General features: G+C 36.9%; 1 protein-coding gene across 12 annotated transcripts in view; it reads left to right on the forward strand.

Annotated features, from left to right (window-relative positions):
* LOC126267997 (myosin heavy chain 95F) overlaps window positions 1-23,840 on the forward strand; it is a 380,222-nt gene that overhangs the window by 345,719 nt on the left and 10,663 nt on the right. For 5 of the 12 annotated variants that reach the window (XM_049973362.1, XM_049973364.1, XM_049973360.1 and 2 more), the window contains 3 exons: window positions 4,141-4,218; window positions 11,979-12,099; window positions 18,615-18,732. In XM_049973362.1, coding sequence (XP_049829319.1) covers window positions 4,141-4,218; window positions 11,979-12,099; window positions 18,615-18,732 — 317 coding nt within the window. The remainder of the gene's footprint in view (window positions 1-4,140; window positions 4,219-11,978; window positions 12,100-18,614; window positions 18,733-23,840) is intronic. The other 7 variants (XM_049973367.1, XM_049973366.1, XM_049973365.1 and 4 more) reach the window with 3 other exon arrangements.

The raw sequence follows: 23,840 nt of genomic DNA on the forward strand, positions 1-23,840 counted from the left end.
CTACAAAGAAACTGTTGGTAACAGAAGAAATACTTCAGTTGATCAATGAAAGAAGAAAGTACAAAAATGTTCAGCGAAATTCAGAAATAAAGAACTACAAGTTGCTGAGGAATGAAATAAACATGAAATGCAGGGAGGCTAAGATGAAATGGTTGCATGAAAAATGAGAAGAAATCAAAAAAGAAATGATTGTCGGAAGTACTGGCTCAGCAGACAGGAAAGTGAAAACATTCTTTGTTGAAATTAAAAACAAGGGTCGTAACAGTAAGAGTGAAATAGGAATTGCACTGTTAAATGCAGAAGAGAGAGCAGATAGGTGGAAAGAGCACACTGAAGGTCTCTATAAGGGGGAAGAGTTGCCTGATGTGATAGAAGAAGGAATAGGAGTCGATGTAGAAGAGACAGGGGATCAAGTATTAGAGTCATAATTTAAGAGAGCTTTGGAGGAGCAGAAGGAATAAATAACATTCCATCAGAATTTCTAAAATCATTGGGAGAAGTGGCAACAAAATGACTATTCACATTGTTGTGTCAAATGTATGTGTCTGGCGACATACCATCTGATTTTCAGAAAAATATCATCCACACAATTTCGAAGACTGCAAGAGCTGACAAGTGTGAGAATTATTTCACATGGAAAAAATACTTAAGAATGTGTTAGTTGATGATCTGTTTGAGTTAAGGAAGGTAAAGCCACCAGAGAGACAATTCTAACATTGCAGTTTATAATGGAAAGCGAGAATAAAGACACATTCATATGATTTGTTGACTTGGAAAAAGTGTTCAACACTGTAAAATGGTGCAAGATGTTCAAAATTCTGAGAAAAATAGGGGTAAGCTATAGGGTGAGACCGATAATATACAATATGTACAAGAGCCAAGAGGGAATAATAAGGGTGGATGGCCAAGAACGAATATGTGGAAAACACTGACAAGGAGAAGGGATTGGATGATAGGACATCTGTTAAGACATCAGGGAATGACTTGCATGGTACTAGAGGGAACTATAGAGGCAAAAACTGTAGAGGAAGACAAAGACTGGAATAAATCCAGCAAATAATTGAGGATGTAGGTTGCAAGTGCTACTCTGGGATGAAGAGATTGGAACAGTTGAGGAATTCATGGTGAGCTGCGTCAAACCTGTCAGAAGACTGATGACTGAAAAGACTGGAGTAGGATGTGGCAGGTCTTGCACCTGTGTCTTCCACAGGTGTAGCACCCATTCGGCAAGGAATTGGAATGGAAGCGGTATAGGAATGGACTAGGATGTTGTGTAGGTTGAGCGGGCAACTGGGCAACAGAGTTTTACTTTAGGAGGGATGGGGAAGGAGCTTGGATAGCATATACCACATTTTTGGGTGTGATGATAGATAATTAAAGCTCTGGCAAGGGATATTATTCATTTGCTTCTGACCGGAACAATATTGGGCAACGAGGGGAGGGGGGAGTGCTCCTTTATAGCTGATTGTTGGGCATGGTAGGTGGAATAGGTATATGACACTGTTGAGCACAAAATGGGTGCTTCACAACTCATGCCATCTGGATCCTTCCCTCAAGCAAGTGTGTTTCTGAACTGTGTCAACAGGAGCTCTCCCTGCAAGACATCCTTCACCCCCATAATCTTCCTGGCCTCAATCTCCGCTAACGCACTGACTTCACACCCTCTACCCAACAGTTTCTCCTGTCTCTGTCCTGTCACCCTCCAAGCCCATGCTTCCACATCACCATTGCATGCTCCACCTCACATACTCTGATGCCCAGGTGTTGTGTCCTTAGCCAGTGTACCTGACACCACTTCCTCCCACATTCTTAGCCTGCCCACCTGCTCTGCTGTTTTCCTCCAAGCTGCTAGCTCTTCCTGCTTCTTTCTAAACCTGCTATCTCTCTCTCTCTCTCTCTCTCTCTCTCTCTCTCTCTCTCTCTCTGTGTGTGTGTGTGTGTTTTAGGTGATTAGTTGATATAGTGAAGCATTAATAAGATCATGTCCCTTCATTGTAGTGTTTTAAAAGTGTATAAACAAATTCACGGTAGTCATGAAACGAATGTGATCATTGTGTATGAGCAAGATTCTTGTCTGTCTTTTCAGCATTATGTGCTACTTGAAGTAACTAACAATAATCAGAAAACAAGTGTTACTATTTTCAACACTATGATCTATTTTTACTAGTAGTTTAACCAATTTAACTATCCACAAGAGACTTATTTCTGATGTGGAACATCAAGCAAATATAGATTGAAAACTTCTTAAGATGTAATGGTGCCAGACAGACTTGCAGTCATAAAAAGTGCTAGTTTCAGATCTGTAAGTTCTTGTGTCCATCAAAAGTGGGAAAATAGTTGGAGTAAATGATTTTTGATATATGTATTGATTAATTCAATAATCACTACAGCTTAATAATATTTGTCCTAATATAATGCCTGTTGTCAGGATATAATAAATGTCATAACTTCATATTACTGCATAGATTTTTCTTAATGTTCAAGTGACAGGTGCTAAACCATTAACTGTTTTAGTACCCAGCACACTATGATAACTCCAGCTATGATTTGGGTTTTTCTACTAAGCATCCTATTAAATTCATGAAGTCCCAAGTGAAAGCAACAAGCAACTGTCATGTTAGTTACAAACACAAAGAAGAATCACATAGAAAAGCAACATATCCACTGATATGGTAAAAAGTAACCCAAAATGTTGGAGCAGACTGATGTAAGCAATGGATATTATGTAAGCAGTGCAATATGAGAAAGTAACCTGTTCCACAGCAGTTATGATGTGCTATGATTAACATCTAATCTTTTGTGACAGATCACCAAAGCAGACTCAACAAACATGTTGCGAGACACCCTCAAGAATTACAAAATTTAGCCAAAATATAATGAAGGAAAAGGCAATTCATAGGACATTATATGTAAGGAATTGTGTCCGGTATGATAAACCACATGGATTTCAATATTTGTTTGCTATCGAAATAGATTTCCTTAGATTTCTTTGTCTGATTCCTATACATGGTAAATGGTGTTGAGGATGATCCATATTTTTGCTAATTGTGGTTCAACAGTTCCTGTTCTCTGAAGTTTCCAGTCCTAGCTTAGAGTATTTTTATGAATTAGGGGAACTCAAATATGAACAGTTTGAAAAAAGGATCGACTCCTCGATGTAACAAACAGTAGGGTACACCAAATTTCTTGTTAGTCTTGTGTACATGCATGTTGATGCATCAGTGCTAATGAATAATGAGTCTCTCTTCTCAGCTTGTAAGCCTCAAATCAGCAGAAACCTTGGTTTCAAATTGATTTTTTTTTTTTCATTCAAAAGTCACATCCCATACTTGAGTTAGTAGGTTATATTAGTAGAAACTATTTAAAGTGTTTCTACAGGTTGATCACAATGTCTTGAATCACAGACTGCTTTACTTTTACATTTGGGATTTAGATAATGACTATCGCAGAAAGTTTAAAGCGACAGAACTAGGCATTATTTTTCAGATAACCCTTAACAATTATCTAGCTTGTAAGAGGTGCTACTTCTTGATGTGGCAGTGGTTGTGAACACAACAGAGGTGGCTGTGATCATTGTGTATGTCCTTACTGCTTCTGCATACATGTTGTAAAAGTGCTAAAGTGTTGAGCCTGTGAAGTTATGTTTTTGACATTTTAATATTTTTATGTTTCTTAACACAGGGATGACTAATTAAATCAAGAACTGTCAACTATAAGAAATATTTTTATTACATTTTAAAAATATTTTCAACTCTTCATTGTTTGCAGTTCACTTTTTCTGTAAACAGTGAATATAACAGTCTGGGAGAATAATGCAGTATTAGATAAAATAGATACAAATACACATAATCAATTTGAGTCAAGAAATTCTGCAGTCTTTATCAGAAATTCTTGGTTATAAGTAATGAATCTTGGTAATAAGTTATGAGATTTATCCCTCTGAAAAATATCTAATTTGTCTGTCTATTACTTCTACAACTGTTATGTGATGCCTTCAATATTTATAGTATATAAGTGACTATAGCTTGTTCATTGCAGTTTTCCTGCTTGCCATATTTGTGTTTCCATGTGGGCAGTGTGACAATGAATTATTCTGTGATGTTCTGTAAACACTGAAATGTAAAAATATTTTGTGTACAGTTCCATGTATGGTTGTTTCTCCAACAGTAGGCCTGTCTACAATGAAGTCAGAAGTCCAACGCCAAGTAAACTCAACAGGTAGATACCATCACATTGCACTGTGCTATATGTATAGTGACACAGCTTCTTGCACTCTGCATGTCCTACTACTGTCTCTGGTGATTCTTTTAACTCTTTTTGTTACTACGTTTTGTACATTTGTAAAAAAATATCATTTCACTATTGCCTTGCACTAATGATTAGCTCTCTTTTCACTTGCTGCTAAAGCTGTAACATTTGTTGCTAATTTTATTACACACTTGTAAAATGTTGTTGTACTGTTGCCATTAACTCTCTCTTTTTTCCTGTCATGGTCTTGTAGCAGCCCTAATTGATTGCCAGGATTATTCAATGGCTTGCAAGCAGGTTTGGCACTGAGTGGCTTTGTAATCAAGGTTTAAGTACAGAAACCCATTCTTAGTGAAGCATTTACGTGACATGGTGACTGTACCATCTACATTCTAAAGTCTTACACTTGGTTGATGCATACACTGCTTGATAATAGCATTTCCCAGAACTAGCCATAGCGAAATAAATAAAATACAGTGCAGCTGTGGTGGGGATATTGTGTTAACATTTTCACAGTTCATATGAGCTGCACATTCCAGCATGAATAAACTTGTCATTATGTAGCTTTTGTCATTGGACTTTGAAGTAGAATATTGGCATCTGCTTTGGAGATAAATTCCTTCTTTTTGACTAAATGGAAGGCAGGTTGTTTGGTTTCCAGTCACATTTTGGTGTCACAGAGTAGGAATGCTTTCTTAGGGGAAATTTAGTGACCATATTGGCGAAGGGGGAGATTTTATATTTCAGCCACAGGTCACAATAGTGGTATCATTCCCAATTTCAACTTATTACCAAAATACCATCAGATTTTCTGATTAAAGTGAAAGAAAAAAGAGTAGTAAAATACTAAGAAACTGAGGACGAGAGAGATACTCACAGTGCAAATATGTTGGTGCTCTTATTATTGAAATGAAAGCCTATAGTTGACTGTGTAATAGTATGAGGTTGGTAACTCTTCAATCGCAAATGTAAAATTGATTTTCAAGAAAACGTCTTCTCAAAGTGAGAAATAATAAAAAATTACTTGACTACTGGTATAGATTATCTAGATATGACACCCATCTGCAGACACAATCTGTGAGTAACAAATTGGTATCTGGCAATCACAAGTTTACATTGAACATCCAGTAAGAAAGAACTGGTGAATCAAGTTACTATTAGCCCAATGCAAGCTGTCACAAAAAGGAACCCCAACATAGGAAAAAGGCAAAAAAGGGAGAAGGGATATCATGAAAGATCAGAAAATACTTAAAAAAACCTTTTACTAATTTAACAACTGTTGTGGGCAATTTTTAAATTAGTGAAAAGTTCAAGCTTTTAAAGTACATTCAAATAGCATCCTTAAGGAACATAGTGAGAAATATCAAGATTTTGATCCATGCATCCTCTTTTATGTCTGCATTTTTAGATGACAACCAAAAGCTGTTTTATTATTACCTACTTTATAGTGTTCTCTAAAGCCGACTTACAAAATCTGCTCATTAAGCTTGCATAAACTTTCAGACAGGCACCAGATTTTATTTTGTATATGTCTGACTTTGAGTATTTATTATGAACAACTCTGTATGCCAAATTTTATGTTGACTGTCAGTGTGGAGAACTACTCTTTTTTTTCCATCTACACTGCCCATCTACCTTCTTAATTAACTTCTTATGCAAGTTTATGGCGTCTTTTGCTTTTTAATCTTTAGTCACAGCTACTTGTTTTAATATAGTAAGTTCGTGATTGTACTCATCTGATTTAGAGCTAGAATGTGTAATCTGTATATCACAGACTGGAAAGCGAAACACATCTGTCAGCTAAACAAACTGCCTTTCATTTAGTCACAGAGATAGAATTTATACTCTAAGAAGATAATACTGAGTAAACTATTTTTGTATGGATGTATTTGGGCTTCAAAGCAGTAGTGAATTTGTGTCATACATTTCAAATGCTTTTGTACATTTGGTTTTAGATAGGCAACTCGTGATAACTTCAGTATCTAATTGATTCATGACTATGTAAATACTTAATTGTGATATGAGTGAAACATAGGTGAGATATTGAGCAATACATAGGCACATAAACAGAGGAAACAGGAGTCTGGCACATGTTTTCAGTTTGTGTTCATTTGCAAAACTTGCACTTTCACTAAAGCAAATGATGGGATAGTTGATTTGCTCTTGCCCAATCTGAGTGCATGCTCCCTCTGTAATTACTTATATTTCACCACTTAGCATAATTCAGGGTAGTATAGTGTTGATTTCAGGATATGAAATTATTAATCAGAAAACGTGTCATTTAGGCAACAGTAATTGAGGTAGTAGATGTTTATAAACTGATCATTTTGCACTGATATTAGTTGTATTAGATTACTACGAAGTGAAAAGATACTGAAATTTATTTATATGTTCATATAATTACTTGCAAATCAGAGTGCTTGTGTCTCATAGGTACAAATGCTTGGAGGTGAAACATGGTATAGCAATTCACAAGAGTATCAGCCATACTGCAAATGTATTTAGCTGAAACCTGTATGCAGTTATAGGCCAATTCTATGAATAATGTTTCTTGGACATTTTATTTCCTTACAAAATTTCATACAGGTTAATGTGCATATGCTGTAAATGTGATATAATACTTAATACATTGAGACTAACATCTTTTGAGAGAGTGAAGTTTAGTAATGTGGGCACTTCTGCCAGCCATGTTTGAATCTGTAGGTGTAATGTGCGTTAACTGTTGAAAGTAGTCAGCACCAGATTAGATGCACAAATTACTGTGAGATGTATAGATAATGTGCCATGACAGATTTGTGAGTGTTGTACATGATAGGAATGATATCAGTAGCCTATTTGTGAAGTTCAGCATATGTGTCATGCAGGGCCTCGTATAGAAATATACTGAGGAGGCTTTCAAAAAGGTAGTGTCATGTCTAAGGAATGCGGCAGCCACCCCATTGGTATTCCTTTGGAACTGGATGCAAAAGAATCTGGTGAGATGAGTACACTAAGCAGATTCAGAAGGATGTAGGTTGCAGTAGGTACTGGGAGATGAAGAAGCTTGCACAGGATAGAGTAGCATGGAGAGCTGCATCAAACCAGTCTCAGGACTGAAGACCACAACAACAACAACATCTAGCACTAATAAATACTTTCTGTTTATCAAATTTGACTTGCCATGTATCCAATATTTTACTGAAGTATGTAATGGCTCAGAATGGACCAGTAAATTAAGATGTGTACACAGTCTTTGTAGTATTGGTACCAGAGATGTTAGTGTGTTATAGATACATGACCTCCAACTTAATGGGCTGTATGTCCTCTAAAAATTATCAATAAAGATAGGCAAAGGAACTGGATGCAAAAGAATCTGGTGAGGTTCTTGCTGACAATGCCAGCCTGTAAGTTACCATTAAAGGTCACTTGATGACAGTGTTCACCTATTGCAAGTGGGCGTAGACCACTCCAAGTTTTGCTATTGCACATTTGCATCACCACTCATGAAAGCAGCCTAATTTGACCACAGAATAAACCAAGGGAAGCCATATTAATATACTGCAAAGCAGAAGACAAGAAACAATGTTGAAGCTTTGCTGGAAATCAACTGATAGTAAAGCTTGACCATTTCATGATGGTATGACTGTAATTATTGTTATTGCACACCCACACCACGCTTAGATAGTTTATATGCTTTGTGCAAGTGATTCCATGAATACTAAATGATGGTGGATTGTTGATGAATTTAGAAAACATGCTGTTCTGAAATGGCATTGCTTATAGGTTACAGGTATTGTGCTGTTCCTTTTCACTGTAAGATGAGTCTACTTCATAATGATTTGGAAGTTTCAGGTTTTGGTTAACAGTGACATTATTCAAAGAGGTGGCCTTTGCAGTTTCTCTGATGTCTATCTGTTGCAATATCCTAGAGCATATTCTAAGCATTTAGACACTCCTAGAAGAAAACAAACTTCTCTCAGAGAATCAGCATGGATTCAGGAAAATCCGATCATTTGAAACATGGCATCTCACAAACAATAGATGCAGGTGGACAAGTAACAGATTTCCAAAAGCTGTTCTGTGCTGTGCCACATCATTGACTACTATAAAAGATACAATAACATGAAGAATACTTGAGTGACTCTATGAAATTTCACTAACAGAAACTAGTCTGCAGTACTGAATGAAGTATGTTCACTGAAAGAAAAGTAACGACAGGTGTTTCTCGAAGAAGTGCCTCTAATGTTGTCAGTATATTTAAATGATTTGTTGGACAGGATCAGCAGTACTGTAAGATTTGTTCAATGATGATGTTGTTGTGTACAGGACAGTATCATTATTAGACAATTGTAAGGATTTGCAGGAAGCATTGGACACGATTTCCACTGTCTAATAAACAGCAGCTGTGTTTAAACATGGATAACTGTAGTTTAAATATAAGGTAGTACCTGGTTCCAAGATAGTGGTGAACATTTTGAGCATATTACATTGTCTAATTACAATGAGGTGACAAAAGTCATGGGATAGTGATATGTACATATATAGATGGCGGTAGCATTACATATACAAGGTGTACAATGGCAGTGCATTGGTGGAGCTGTCGTTTGTACTCAGTTGATTCATGTGAAATGGTTTGCAATGTGATTATGGCCACACAATGGGAGTTAACAGGCTTTGAAAGTTGGAGCTAGTTGCAGGGGACATTCCATTTCAGAAATCATCATGGAATTCAATATTTAGAGATCATCTGTGTCAAGAGTGTGCTGAGAATACCAAAGTTCAGGTGTCATCTCTCATCAAGAACAATGCAGTGGCCAACAGCCTTCACATAATGACCAAGAGCAGCAACATTTGCTTAGAGTTGTCAGTGCTAACAGACAAGGAACACAGTGTGAAATAACCACAGAAATCAATGAGGGATGTACGATGAATGTATCTGTTAAGACAGTGCAGCGGAAAATGGTGTTAATGGGCTCTAGCAGCAGATGACTGACTAGAGTGCCTTTGCTAACAGCATGACATAGACTGCAGTGCCTCTCCTTGGCTTGTGACCATGACCTGGTCAAACAAGTCCTGATTTCAGTTGGTAAGAGCTGATGGTAGGATTCAAGTGTGGTGCAGACCCCACGAAGCTGTGGACCCTAGTTGTCAAGAAGGCATTGTGCAAGGTGGTGGTGGCTCCATAATGGTGTGAGCTTTGTTTACATGGAATGGTTTGCATCCTCTGGTGCACCTGAACTGATCATTGAGTAGAAATGTATATGTTCAGCTACTTTAAGACCATTTACATCCATTCATTGACTTCACTTTCCGAAACAACAATTTCATGGCACTGGCCCATAGTTGTTCGCAACTTGTTTGAAAAACATTCTGGGCAATTTGAGTGAATGATTTGACCATTCAGATTGCACTACATGAATCCCATCAAACATTTATGAGACATAACTGAGAGGTCAATTTGTGCACAACATCCTGCACCAACAACACTTTCACAATTATGGATGGGTGTAGAAGCAGCAAGTATTTCTGCAAGGGACTTCCATTGATTTGTTGAATCCATGGCATGTCGAGTTGCTGCACTACCCTGGGCAAAAAGAAGTCCAGCACGATATTAGGAGGTATCAAATGACTTTTGTCACCTCAATGTATGTGATCAGATAAGCCAATTGGAGTCTGAAAACAAACTGTCAATGGCTGCTGCACAATATCCTTCAACCTGTTGGAAAATTTACATCGGGAAACATGCTTTGCAAATGTTTGCATATTTGTGTTTCGAGACCTTGTCACTGCATCTTGTATGATGTACATTATATTTTAAAAGCATTATTTTTCTCTTCTGTTTTGTGTATAAACTTATAAATATGTTGCCATAAACATGTGTACTGCACAGACAAAAGGTTCATAGTGATCAAACCAGGAATGTAACTGTGAGTGGTACTGTGAATGAAGTGAACAGTAGTGGAAGTATCATTTAAACGCCTTGGGAATTATTGTCTGCTTTTGGAATACTCAGTTTATGTTTTTGCAAGAAAACATTTTTCAGTTTAATAGTTATAGAACAACTTGTAATCCAGGAATCAACCAATATGTATGTACTTTATTTTATACAAGGAATTTTTTCATTTTCTTCTTCTTCTTCTTCATCTTCTTTTGAGCTTGAATTTACTTCCTGAAATTTACAACCTTCCCTGAATTTCATTCTTCTCTCTTTTTATAATTGTGTTATTTTCTTTGGCTTACCAGATACAGTGAAATTTTCTCCCATGTTTATGAAGTGGAAAATAAAAAAAATAAGCAAAAATCTGAAAGATGCCTTATAAATTAGGTTGCTATTACATCGACATAGTGATGCATCAGTGTTCAGTTAAAAAAATTGTGGGCTGGAGCAAATTTACTGTATTTGTCAAGTCACAAGCCAGCACTTAACCAATTATGCGATTAATAAATTACAACACGACATCTAAGTAAGATCCTGTTACAGCTCACTCTGAATACAGAGTGAACCTGAACTCCACACTCCACTGACACACGATCTCTGGTGGCTCATTACAGAGTAATAATGCATAATGATTTATTCAGTTTGTTATCCTAATTACCTTTGTTTCTGTGGAAATGCTTTTACAACAATGAAAAGACTGTAATCTGCAATCACCATACTTAACACAGGAACTATCTGGCTTCTCACAGGGGCCTGTGATATAGTTGCTGCCACTGTAGGGAAACAAACTGCGTAACATCACTGTGCCACTGTTCCATTGCATTCAAAGAACCAATGCACACTGTGCACAACAGCCACATCTTCATCAGTAATTCGACCTATACTAGTATGCATCAGTGTTAACATACAACTAACACTGCCATAGAAACAAGCTCAAGGCATAACTAAAGAATACACACTTGAGGATGAAGAGTAATGTGTTGTCAACAGCAGGTACCGTGAGTGAATACTGCCCATATTATTATGCATCACATCAGTGTTATTAACATATAACTAACACTGCTGTAGAAACAAGCTCAAGGCATAACAAAACAGTACTGAATACAGGCTTGAGGATGAAGAGTAAATTGGTTATTAGTGTTGTCAACAGCAGGTACCATGAGTGAATGGAACAAATTCACATCCAAACAAGACACACTGTGCATACCATTGACATTTTCAGTGTAGGTATTTTCTGTGCAATGCAGATACAAATTAAATGATGATAGGAAATCAAATGGAATGCAATTACTCTGTAATGAGCTAGTGGATAACACATGTCACTTAAAATAGAATACTCAGAAGATATCCTGGAACTACCTCTTAAATTTTGTCATTTTTGTTCAGCTTTACACTGTCTGTCTCAATATCTGCACCTGGGTATTGTTTGCTGGTACAGAATATCAGAAAATGATGTTGACTAACTGCTACATGTATGGTTGCTTTGATGATTCACACATTTTGCTCAAGACCAAATGTTGTTGTGCAGTAGTAAGATATTGGATGTGCATTTTTGAGGGTGATGGTTAAAGTCCCCTTGTGACCATATAAATTTAGGGATCATTTCTTTGAAAAGGGTGCAGCCCATCTTCTTTCCCCATTGTCTGTAATGGCCTAGTTGTTGATAGACCTTCCATCTCCTGTACCATGCCTTTGCCAGTCAATGAATCTTTCCTACACGAAGAATAACCTGTTGTTCTGAAGTTTGGGGTGCTATTGTTATTGTTTTTTGAATGTTCTTTACAATATTACTTAGTTTTTTCCATAATTTCAGATCAGAGCTAGCTCGTTCAATACAAGGAAGTCAAGGGAAGCAGAAATATGATCTTTCAAAGTGGAAATATTCAGAACTAAGAGACACAATTAATACTTCATGTGATATTGAACTACTGGAGGTGAGAATTTTTTGTAATATAACTGTTTTTGTTCTCTTTCCCATTGTCTGCCTCATGATTTATCTACAGAGTAAATAAACTAGTCAGGTATCTTTGGCTATAGGGTTTGCAAAAGTGGTCGTTTGATGTCATATTGCTAAGGATAAGACTTTGAGAAGAGCCAGCTATGGTTTCCTCCTGGGTGCACACTGTGCAAGACAGAGGACAAGTGCTTACTAAGAAAATGCTGAACTAGTAAAAATGAAATCTAGGTCAGAAGTAAATTTGGAGAAAATACTACCTGTACATTTTGCATCCCTGTCTATAATTTTGTCAAGTGCCATTCCATCCAAATGTAGTTTCATGAATTATCTTTTGTTTTCTTTTCAATTTTGTAAGCCTATCTGCCTCTGTCTCCAAATTAGAAAATGTCTGGTTCAAGCAGAATACTTAATTTTTTCTCTCTGTACTTAGGGGAAGAAACAGGGCGAACCGTAAAATTTTGTACAGTTGGATCAATAGCAGTATACACAGCAAGTGAGTTCAGTATGCTGGATTTCATATTTTATGCCTAGTTGGGCATTTCCTATGTATCTAGTACATCTGGTGTATTGGTGGATAATTTGTGCAGATCCCAGTGCAGTGACTTTTGTAGTTAATGGAGGGGAACAGGATTTAGTGCTATGTGAACTCTATAATTGAATTATTTGTCTCATTTTACTCATTGGAAACAGTAAAAGGTAATCACCCAGTTTTAAGATGTTCTGTGCTTGAAAAGTGAACTATGTTTCATTATGTACATTATTCAAAATAAAAAGTGGCTGCTGCCTTGAAAATGGCTTATCTGATTAATTATGTGACAATAAAAATGACCACACTTAGAATTCTAAGTCCACCAGCATGCACAAGCTGGAGACATTCTAGGCTGCAGCAATTTGTTGGCTAAAGTTTTCTTCTTCTCCAGTCGTCAAGTGCTGTTTGTGCTAATGGTCTGATGACAAATGATGTACAGTGTAAACAGCAAGTTCAGTGTGTGATCTTAAGCATTCAAAAGGCCAGTGCTTGAGGCAATTGTATGCATACATTTTTTATGCTGCATTTGATCAGTATATTAAAAATACATCTCTAATGCAAGCAAAGTCACAGTGTATTTCTCTTTCTCACATGAGAGTAATAACATGACAATTTAAAAATATTTCTGTGACATAGTTCCTTGCTGACAGTCCATCTTTGAATCATTCGTGCATGAGAATTTACCTTCGATGCTGTGGGTGCCGGACTCTTATGGCCACTAACTACTGTCTGGGTATTCACTTTGTACTGCATTTAGCATCTGTGATATAGAATGTTTGCTACTGCTCCGATTTCGACAAATGTTAAGTTTTTTTTTTTTTTTTTTTTTTTTTTTGGGGGGGGGGGGGGGGGGGGGGAGCGTCCATGGAAAATTTCTACAATAAACTGAGTGAATACCATGCACAGTGTAAGTTTACTGGAAAATCACACAGACTCTCTAATTCTGACTTCAGTGGAATGGAGTCCTGAAGTATGTGATATGTTCTGTTCACTGTTGACAAATTGCTCTGCTGTGGCAGGTAGTGGCTGCAATGGCTACTATTTAGTTTCAGACAACCTTTGTAGCTAGCAGCCCAACTGTTATGATCTGTTTTCATTGTGTGCTTAGTTTCTCTGTGCAGAAAATTTATTTTGTGTTACAAAATGTTGTAAATGGAAAGTTGAATGATGTGCTCACATTTTGCATGGACAGATGTGAGTTTGTATGCTTAGTACCAGAATATTTCAAGGAGGAGAGAAACAATAATGTGACTCTACTGCCTCCATCCAAGGTAGTTGAAAGAATTGCAGATGCTTTGAAGATTCATAAAATTACTGTCGTTAGAGTTTATAAGGAAAAAAAAAACTGTGCAGTCCAGGAAGGGGCTGTATAGTCAAAGATGCTGAGACCCAGTAAAAAGAGGAAGACAGACCAATGAGTTAAAAACTTGGACTCATTCAAAAAAGATGCTCTGAATCCTCGGATACAGGGTGGTTCATGATAAGTCACCTGACTGAATTTTGATCGTACAATTATACTATTGTGCACTCAACTTCGTGCAGTTCACGGAAATTATGCCAGATGTCGTTGCAAGTTCATCACTTCCATTGTGAGTCCGCCATTTCAGTTTGCCGTGATGGTGGACAAAGGTCGGTTGACTGTCGCACAAGAGTTGCAGATTGTGTTATTGTTCGCAGTGATGAATGGCATTACATTGACACAGAAAAGGTTTCATGCTTATTTCAGCACACAGTGAGCTCCCAGCCCACAGACAATACACAGATTACATCAAAAGGTACTGGATCTGTTTTGGAGTGTCAGCGGCCACATGCACGTACCCATACATTCGCTGTAAAACATTGTAGCACTTTGAGTGGCTTCGACTTGTAGTCCGAGTAAATCAACAAGAAGAGCCAGTGCCGAGATGGGAATTACACGTTGATCTATACAAAGAATTATTCAATCCGACCTTCACTTGTATCCATACAAGATGACTGACGCATAAACTTACTGCAGGAGATAAGGAGCGGAGACTGCAGTTAGCAAGGTGAGCGATCGAGCAAGACCAAGAGGCAGTGCTACAAAACACTTAGTTTTCTGACGAAGCTTATTTTTATGTGATCGATGTTGTGAACGAACAGAATGTTCGATTCTGGGTATGTGAACCTTCATGAATAATCCACATGATAGACACCTACAGGGAAGAAAGTGTGCATGTGGGTAGTGAAGTCAATCCATAGAATCATCGGTCTGTTCTTCTTCAATGCTAAAGTAACCAGTGAATGCTATTTACACATGCTGCAAAACCAGTTCTTTCCTCAACTCATGGCCTCATGTCTTCCATTGCAGACACAATGGTTCATGCAGGATGGAGCACACCCCCATACTGCCAGTGTTGTGCTTGATTTCCTACATGAAAGACTTGGCCTTAGGGTATTGTCAAACAGATTTCCAGAATGTTATGCAGAAAGAGTAATGTTGCCACCCCATAGCCTGAACATTAACCCATGTGACTTCTTACTTTAGGGGTTCCTTAAAGAGAAGGTGTACCACAGAAAACCCGAAAATGCAGTTCAACATAGACCCATCATTGTGGAGTTATGCCGCACCATTCCAGAAGATTCATGTCTTAGAGTCGTCACAAATGCATGTTTGCAACATGAAGAAGTTGTAGCCAAAATCGCAGTCATATTGAACATGTGACACATTAGGTTGTACTTTCAAGCTGTATTCTTTACTTCTACATCAATAAATTACAAATCTTATCAACAACAAATGTATTATTCATGAAACAAATCAGGTGACTTATCGTGCACCACCATATATATGGATATTACAAGAGAAAAAAACAACCAGTCATAAAAAAGCTTCTTCATGAGACAGAATTATTCAATGTCAGTAGGACTTCTTGTTAACAGTTTCAGAGCTCTTGGTTTCAGATACAAAAAAATTAATTGATGCATAATTACAGTGGAGAGAAGTGATATCATTGCATAGCATTGTCAGTTGTTTAGAGAGATTGTTGAGGTGATGTTTGAAGACATTGTGTGGCTCAATGAACATGTCCATCAGAAAAGATTGGACAGATGACAGTATATGTTGCACGTGAAACTGCCTGTTCCTGCGGGATAGGACAGAAGATTTATTGTCCTGCATGCTGGAACTTTCTATGGTTTTGTACTGAACTGTCTCTAGGTAACAAATTGAAGAAAACAAGTAACTACCATGAGGAGATGAACCATGATAGTTTTCAGAAGTGGTTCAAGGGGCAACTATTGAAAAACTTAAATCAGCCATCTTTCTTTGTAATGGATAATATCTCACACTGTTCATTTATTAAAGGTAAAGCTCCAGTGATGGCAGTGAACTCTGGAATTTATGAAACAATGTAAATCACAGTTTTAATAGTAAGTTGTTGATGAGATGTTCTCAAGCATCCACTATACCAATAAAAGCTTCACAGTGGTAGAAATTTAGTAATTGTGAGGAAGAGCAGTGGCACAAATAATGCCAGAAGAGTGGAGTAATGTTGTATGCCTCACAAAAACTGTTGTTAGAGAAGCCTGAAAAAGTGAGCTTAATTTTAGTAATATGGAAAATATAATTAGATCTTGGGTGATTCCAGTTACGCTTCTGTGAACTACAGCCCAGTTGAAAATAGTGTCGCAGAAGGAAGTGGCTCTGAAGTGAGTAGCATTAACCCTGTACCATATATTGTCTTTCTTCAGTGTTTGTAGGCCTGATTCGTGTTTCATATTTTGAGTGAGTGCCATGCACTGCCCATTCATAATAAATCTAATCTAGTTACTAGAGAGTACCTCACTGCACAAGTATAGTGTACTAAATGCATGTTACAGTGACAGATAAGGACTTAAGCAGTTGATATTATTTTAATCCTTTGGTTATTATATTCACATGCTATATTCAGATCCATTTGAGCACCCCTTTCATATTGAATATGCCAACTAAATGTGAATCACACTGATTATTGTAAAAGGCAATGCATGTCCTGTTATGTTCATTGAGACAATAGAAGGAGAAACAAGAGTTATCAAAACATTTAAAAAAGAACACAAAACACTGGAAGTAATTTCCAGTATATCTCATTCAGTACTTTTATGACAGAAAGAAATTGAAACAACAATGATGACAGTAAATTTACAAAGTTGAGCTTGGGGCATGATTTCTACATAGCAGTCCATAGTTGGTAATGTCTTCTTTGAATTTAGTTCCCGATAGCAGTTCCATAGGCTCTGAGACATAGTTAGTACGAACTGATTGATTATTCATACAGAAATTGTTCATTGTAATTATTGTAACAGACTATACCATCAAGTGGTTGTCCACTTGTGACTGAATGTGACTAATTTGGTGGTGTCAGTTTCAATTTCAGTCCACCTGTTAGTAAAATTACGTATAATTTCTGAATTGCTTATTTCATTAGTTAGTAAAATTACTGAGGGCTAGTTTTCCAAAGAGCATAATATCTTCAATACCATAAATAAGAAATTAAAAGTGGTAAGATTGTATGTGTGGATATAGGAAGTTTTGTGGTAGCATGCAAATCTAACTGCTTTTTTTGCTTCAAACACAGCCAGCTGTAAATGTTACATATCATATTAAGCTGAAGAACCCTTAAAGTGTGTATTTTGTCACTTTATCGCTACATAAGTTATCTGTCATTGTCAAGAAACTCACTTGTCTTTTCCAAACTCCAGAGTTTGGAATGTCCCCTAGTTTATTTCTTATGTTTCATAAATTTGTATTCTTCTGCTTTCTGAGGAATTCTTGAGTACAATTTTTCAGTGGACAAGATTCTGATGACTTGCAATATAATACTGGTTTCATATACCCCCCAATCCCTGAAATAAAAACTCAATTGCTGGGAAGTCAAAGGTTGCCCACAGCATGATTATATAAGCCTCAATCACCAGTTATATTTTACATTAGAGCTGCTCTGTCTACTTAAACAAATCATGGTGTCTTTATAAACTGTTCATCAAATGCCTTTCAAGTGTGATAATGTCAAGAGTGCACATTGTATGTTTAATATACTACTCAATTAATTTTATTCATTTCTTTTCATTATTCATCCAGAGACAACCAGTACTGTTAGATCTAGGTGGTAGTGACCTCATAACAATCACCCAGATGTACTATCAAATTGCAGTCAAGTGATTTTAGCGTCATAGGCATAAGATTAATTCTTTATTGACTGGTAAACCATTCTCAGCGTCATTACGTTGGTGACTGGGGTTGTAAATTGCAATCTATTAATACTAAAATAATATATTGCTAATTAGCATCAAGTATTCATATTTTGTACTGTTAACAACAATATGGATTAGAGTAGACTGCTAATCAACACATATAGGAACGTTCATTGGCAGACAGGCAAGTTTAAAAGTAGACTGCTGGGTATTATTAGGCTATCAGACAAAGTCCTGTGTCAGATTCCCCCAAACCCACAAGTATAAAGAGTTTAGGGATGGAATGCAAGCCAGGAACTGTGTCACAAAAATACTTTAGGATGGATCTGCTATTAATGATGACCATTTTTTATGTCAGAAAGTGAAATTGTGATTATGCTTTCCACTAGACAAGTACTTTCAGCATACAGAGGAAATTAGTGTCAAAAAATTATGCAAATAGTGATGTGCTATACGCAACTTACATGCACCTTGCCACTAGACAATTCGCAAGTGCAGCACTAGAATGTACACCTAGAGCTGAAGAACTCTTTACCTTAAAGAAATGTTACAGTTTACAAGATTCCCAGTTGTTTCAGATTGCCTGGCTTACAATTCTGAAGGCACTCAGGTCAGCTTTAGTCAATGTCAGAGCAGTCCAGCGTCCAAATGTTCTTCTTTTTTTAAAGACTGTTCATTGCAAACACACTTTTCTATGCATATGATTATAACTCAGTGTTATACACATATAAAAATGCCAGTTTATGTGATTAATCCTTTCAACATTTTCCCAGGCATGTAGAGTGGAATTTCATCGCCGTCTGAAGGTTTATCATGCTTGGAAAGCAAAAAATAGGAAACGCACAACAATGATGGAAAATGAAAGGGCTCCACGTTCAATTATGGATGCAGGTAAGCCCTTTAAATGATTTTCTCAAGCATTATTAGTACTCTTTAATGTGTCAGTACTTCCACATCTCTAGATTTTTTTATACAAAATTTTTTCAGCATTCTTTGTAATATTAATTTAGAAGGAATACCAAAAGATATTACACTATGAGACACATTTTGTTGCTTCATTCAGTATACAATTTTTGTAGCAGAAATACTATTATGATAGTTAATTGTTCTGTTGTTTGGCTATTTTATTTTCATTGTTAAAAGTTTTTCAGTTTAGATACATATTCCACATGGCATACACCTAAAGTTTCTCAATATTTAATGGATGTATGAAATTTTGAGGTTAAGTACTGATTGATCTTACAGTACCTCAAATGCATGAAGTTGTTATTGAGTTAAATACTTGTACTGGAGATGGTAACTTGTAACAGTGACTCTCTTACAATGATTACAAGAAGGATAATGGTTTTAAAATTGGTGTAATATTATGCCCCTGGAGCGGTTATCAGAAAGTGGAAAAGGAATAAAAACTCACTTGTGTAAAATTATGATGTGTAGATATGAAGATGAAATAATTGTCTCTTGAGATTCTTCTGTTGTAGTTACAACATGTACTGTAGTTTTAATGTTATGATTGATATATCTTATAATAACAGGGTATCTGAAGCCTTCTTTTTAATTATGCAGTATCATTTTTATGTAGCATGTTGAGCCTTTATGAAGATATCACTACACAGTATCAATGAGACTTTTTCACTAATTTATAACTATTTAAAATGACCATACGCTATTTTTTTTATTTTATACTTTTCTTCTTGTATCATATTCTGCTGGGGCAAGGGATTTCCATCACCTTCCTAGCTTCGGTTCTTAATGCCAGATGACTATAAGGTTGGTATTGGGCTGGTTCATAGCATGGCTGTGCTACAATCACCAGAGTGTTGTCATTTACTATCCTATTATATTGACATCACATATATTTTATGCAGTGCTAGTGTTTTTCTCTGATACGCAGAAATGGGCAAGTTGAGAAAAAGTGCAGTTACAGTGTTGGCATACTGATCCTGTATATTGCTCGATTCTCAGCCAGTCAGGTGATAATATACATTAATCAATGAGAATCTCTGAATCTGATTTGCTTTTTGGTGAGAGATGCAATTTCATTGGGCAGGTTTGGAACTTCTTGACGTTTTCTCATGAAAGATTACTGGATTCTGCTTGTTCACTCATTGGATCTGCTTTCATGCTATTACCAATAAGGAGACACCCAATCAGTACCAACAGTGATATAATTATGTCTTCTGTAGTTACATAGTAGCTATTTTGTGACATAATTACAGCAAATATTTCCTGAAAATCGAATGTCCTTATACTGTTACATTCAAAGTGAAACGTCACCTACAAGAGCAACATATAACAAGAGCAAGAAGAAAATTTATGTTGCGTTTGTAAAAAAAAATGCACATTTTAGGTCACTGCCCTTTGTCCATTGTATTCAAAGTGAATAAATTCCAGTCCTGAAGTGCGATTCTGGAAGGTCTGCAAAATATTAATTTGTGGCTACCATTACCTCTTTATTGCACTCAAGATGTTTTCCACTCACAAATTTCATTAGAGAGAGAAATTACAAGTATCAAATCTGGTGAACAGTATGGATATTCCAACAGTTCGTGCTTTAGTCCCTCTTTTCCCACTACCAAAGCATCCTCATAGTTAGGCGCGTAGCCCTGATGAAAGCTGTTGATCTTTTTTATTATCAGTTATGGGAAAGCAATTACGGTCCTTTTACCATCCTTCAGTGCTTCTCGAGAAATTGTAACAGATTTTGCATGAGTACAGATACAAAAATTCCATTAAATGTGGTTGACAGTCTGTGTGCATCAACAGGCAGACTAATGGAAAAGTTAAGAAAGTGATAAATTTACCAATTTCAGACTGTTAGTTATATGTTGATAGTGTTATCAAAAATATTGGCATGACACACTCCAGCTTGGGTTGATTGTGTCCTCAGCCTAATAAGACATCTCCAGAGTCAGCCATTAAACACCAGCAATAGCTAGCAGTCTGCTAAGCTTATCATTCAAAGCAATAAATGTTAATTCTGGGGCAGCTCTCATAACCTTGATATTTATTGACTAGTTGATAGTGGTTAGCCATTGTTTCTTTGTTGTTCTGTCTGATCTCAAGGCATGGTAATTGTTAATTTTCTTTGCAAGAAAATGCCACAGTTTACTATCCTTAAAATTCGTCATAAAAGAGGGTTTGTAGTGTAAATGAATGTTCCATAGCATCTTTTGCTCCTTAACTTCGATGGATCAGTCAGTGAATAAGGACAATAATGTTTAAGCAAGTCCTGTCAAAATTAATTTTACACTCTTTGCACATAAGTTAAAATCATGTCAAATGTTATTTTTGTGGGTTATTATAAAGTTGTCATTGTTGTTGTCTTCAGTCCTGAGACTGGTTTGATGCAGCTCTCCATGCTACTCTATCCTGTGCAAGCTTCTTCATCTCCCAGTACCTACTGCAACCTACATTCTTCTGGATCTGCTTAGTGTATTCATCTCTTGGTCTCCCTCTACGATTTTTACCCTCCACGCTGCCCTCCAATGCTAAGTTTGTGATCCCTTGATGCCTCAAAACATGTCCTACCAACCGATCCCTTCTTCTAGTCAACTTGTGCCACAAACTTCTCTTCTCCCCAATCCTATTCAATACGTCCTCATTAGTTACGTGATCTATCCACCTTATCTTCAGCATTCTTCTGTAGCACCACATTTCGAAAGCTTCTATTCTCTTCTATTCCAAACTAGTTATTGTCCATGTTTCACTTCCATACATGGCTACACTCCAAACAAATACTATCAGAAACGACTTCCTGGTACATAAACCTATATTCGATGTTAACAAATTTCTCTTCTTCAGAAACGCTTTCCTTGCCATTGCCAGTCTACATTTTATATCATCTCTACTTTGACCATCATCAGTTATTTTACTTCCTAAATAGCAAAACTCCTTTACTACTTTAAGTGTCTCGTTTCCTAATCTGATTCCCTCAACATCACCTGGCTTAATTCGACTACATTGCATTATCCTCGTTTTGCTTTTGTTGATGTTCATCTTATATCCTCCTTTCAAGACACTGTCCATTCCGTTCAACTGCTCTTCCAAGTCCTTTGTCGTCTCTGACAGAATTACAATGTCATCGGCGAACCTCAAAGTTTTTACTTCTTCTCCATGAATTTTAATACCTACTCCAAATTTTTCTTTTGTTTCCTTTACTGCTTGCTCAATATACAGATTGAATAACATCGGGGAGAGGCTACAACCCTGTCTCACTCCTTTCCCAACCACTGCTTCCCTTTCATGCCCCTCGACTCTAATAACTGCCATCTGGTTTCTGTACAAATTTTAAATAGCCTTTCGGTTCCTGTATTTTACCCCTGCCACCTTTAGAATTTGAAAGAGAGTATTCCAGACAACATTGTCAAAAGATTTCTCTAAGTCTACAAATGCTAGAAACGTAGGTTTGCCTTTTCTTAATCTTTCTTCTAAGATAAGTCGTAAGGTCAGTATTGCCTCACGTGTTCCAACATTTCTACGGAATCCAAACAGATCCTCCCCGAGGTCCGCATCTACCAGTTTTTCCATTCGTCTGTAAAGAATTTGCGTTAGTATTTTGCAGCTGAGACTTATTAAACTGATAGTTCGGTAATTTTCACATCTGTCAGCACCTGATTTCTTTGGGTTTGGAATTATTATATTCTTCTTGAAGTCTGAGGGTATTTCGCCTGTATCATACATCTTGCTCACCAGCTGGTAGAGTTTTGTCATGACTGGCTCTCCCAAGGCCGTCAGTAGTTCTAATGGAATGTTGTCTACTCCGGGGGCCTTGTTTCGACTCACGTCTTTCAGTGCTCTGTCAAACTCTTCACGCAGTATCGTATCTCCCATTTCATCTTCATCTACATCCTCTTCCATTTCCATAATATTCTCCTCAAGTACATCGCCCTTGTATAAACCTTCTATATACTCCTTCCACCTTTCTGCCTTTCCTTCTTTGCTTAGAACTGGGTTGTCATCTGAGCACTTGATATTCATACACGTGGTTCTCTTCTCTCCAAAGGTCTCTTTAATTTTCCTGTAGGCAGTATCTATCTTACCCCTAGTGAGATAAGCTTCTACATCCTTACATTTGTCCTCTAGCCATCCCTGCTTAGCCATTTTGCACTTCCTGTCAATCTCATTTTTGAGACGTTTATATTCCTTTTTGCCTGCTTCATTTACTGCATTTTTATATTTTCTCCTTTCATCAATTAAATTCAATATTTCTTCTGTTACCCAAGGATTTCTAGCAGCCCTCATCTTTTTACCTACTTTATCCTCTGTTGCCTTCACTACTTCATCCCTCAGAGATACCCATTCTTCTTCTACTGTGTTTCTTTCCCCCATTCCTGTCAATTGTTCCTTTATGCCCTCCTTGAAACTCTGTACAACCTCTGTTTCTTTCAGCTTATCCAGATCCCATGTCCTTAAATTCCCACCTTTTTGCAGTTTCTTCAGTTTTAACCTACAGGTCATAACCAATAGATTGTGGTCAGAGTCCACATCTGCCCCTGGAAATGTCCTACAGTTTAAAACCTGATTCCTAAATCTCTGTCTTACCATTATATAATCTATCTGATACCTTTTAGTATCTCCAGGATTCTTCCATGTATACAACCTTCTTTTATGATTCTTGAACCAAGTGTAAGCTATGATTAAGTTATACTCTGTGCAAAATTCTACCAGACGGCTTCCTCTTTCATTTCTTAGCCCCAATCCATAATCACCTACTATGTTTCCTTCTCTCCCTTTTCCTACTGACGAATTCCAGTCACCCATGACTATTAAATTTTCGTCTCCCTTCACTACTTGAATAACTTCTTTTATCTCATCATACATTTCATCAATTTCTTCATCATCTGCTGAGCTAGTTGGCATATAAACTTGTACTACTGTAGTAGGCATGGGCTTTGTGTCTATCTTGGCCACAATAATGCGTTCACTATGCTGTTTGTAGTAGCTTACTCGCACTCCTATTTTTTTCATTAATTATTAAACCTACTTATGCATTACCC

The sequence above is a fragment of the Schistocerca gregaria genome, chromosome 4 (genome assembly GCF_023897955.1).
Source record: "Schistocerca gregaria isolate iqSchGreg1 chromosome 4, iqSchGreg1.2, whole genome shotgun sequence".
Lineage (NCBI taxonomy): Eukaryota > Metazoa > Arthropoda > Insecta > Orthoptera > Acrididae > Schistocerca > Schistocerca gregaria.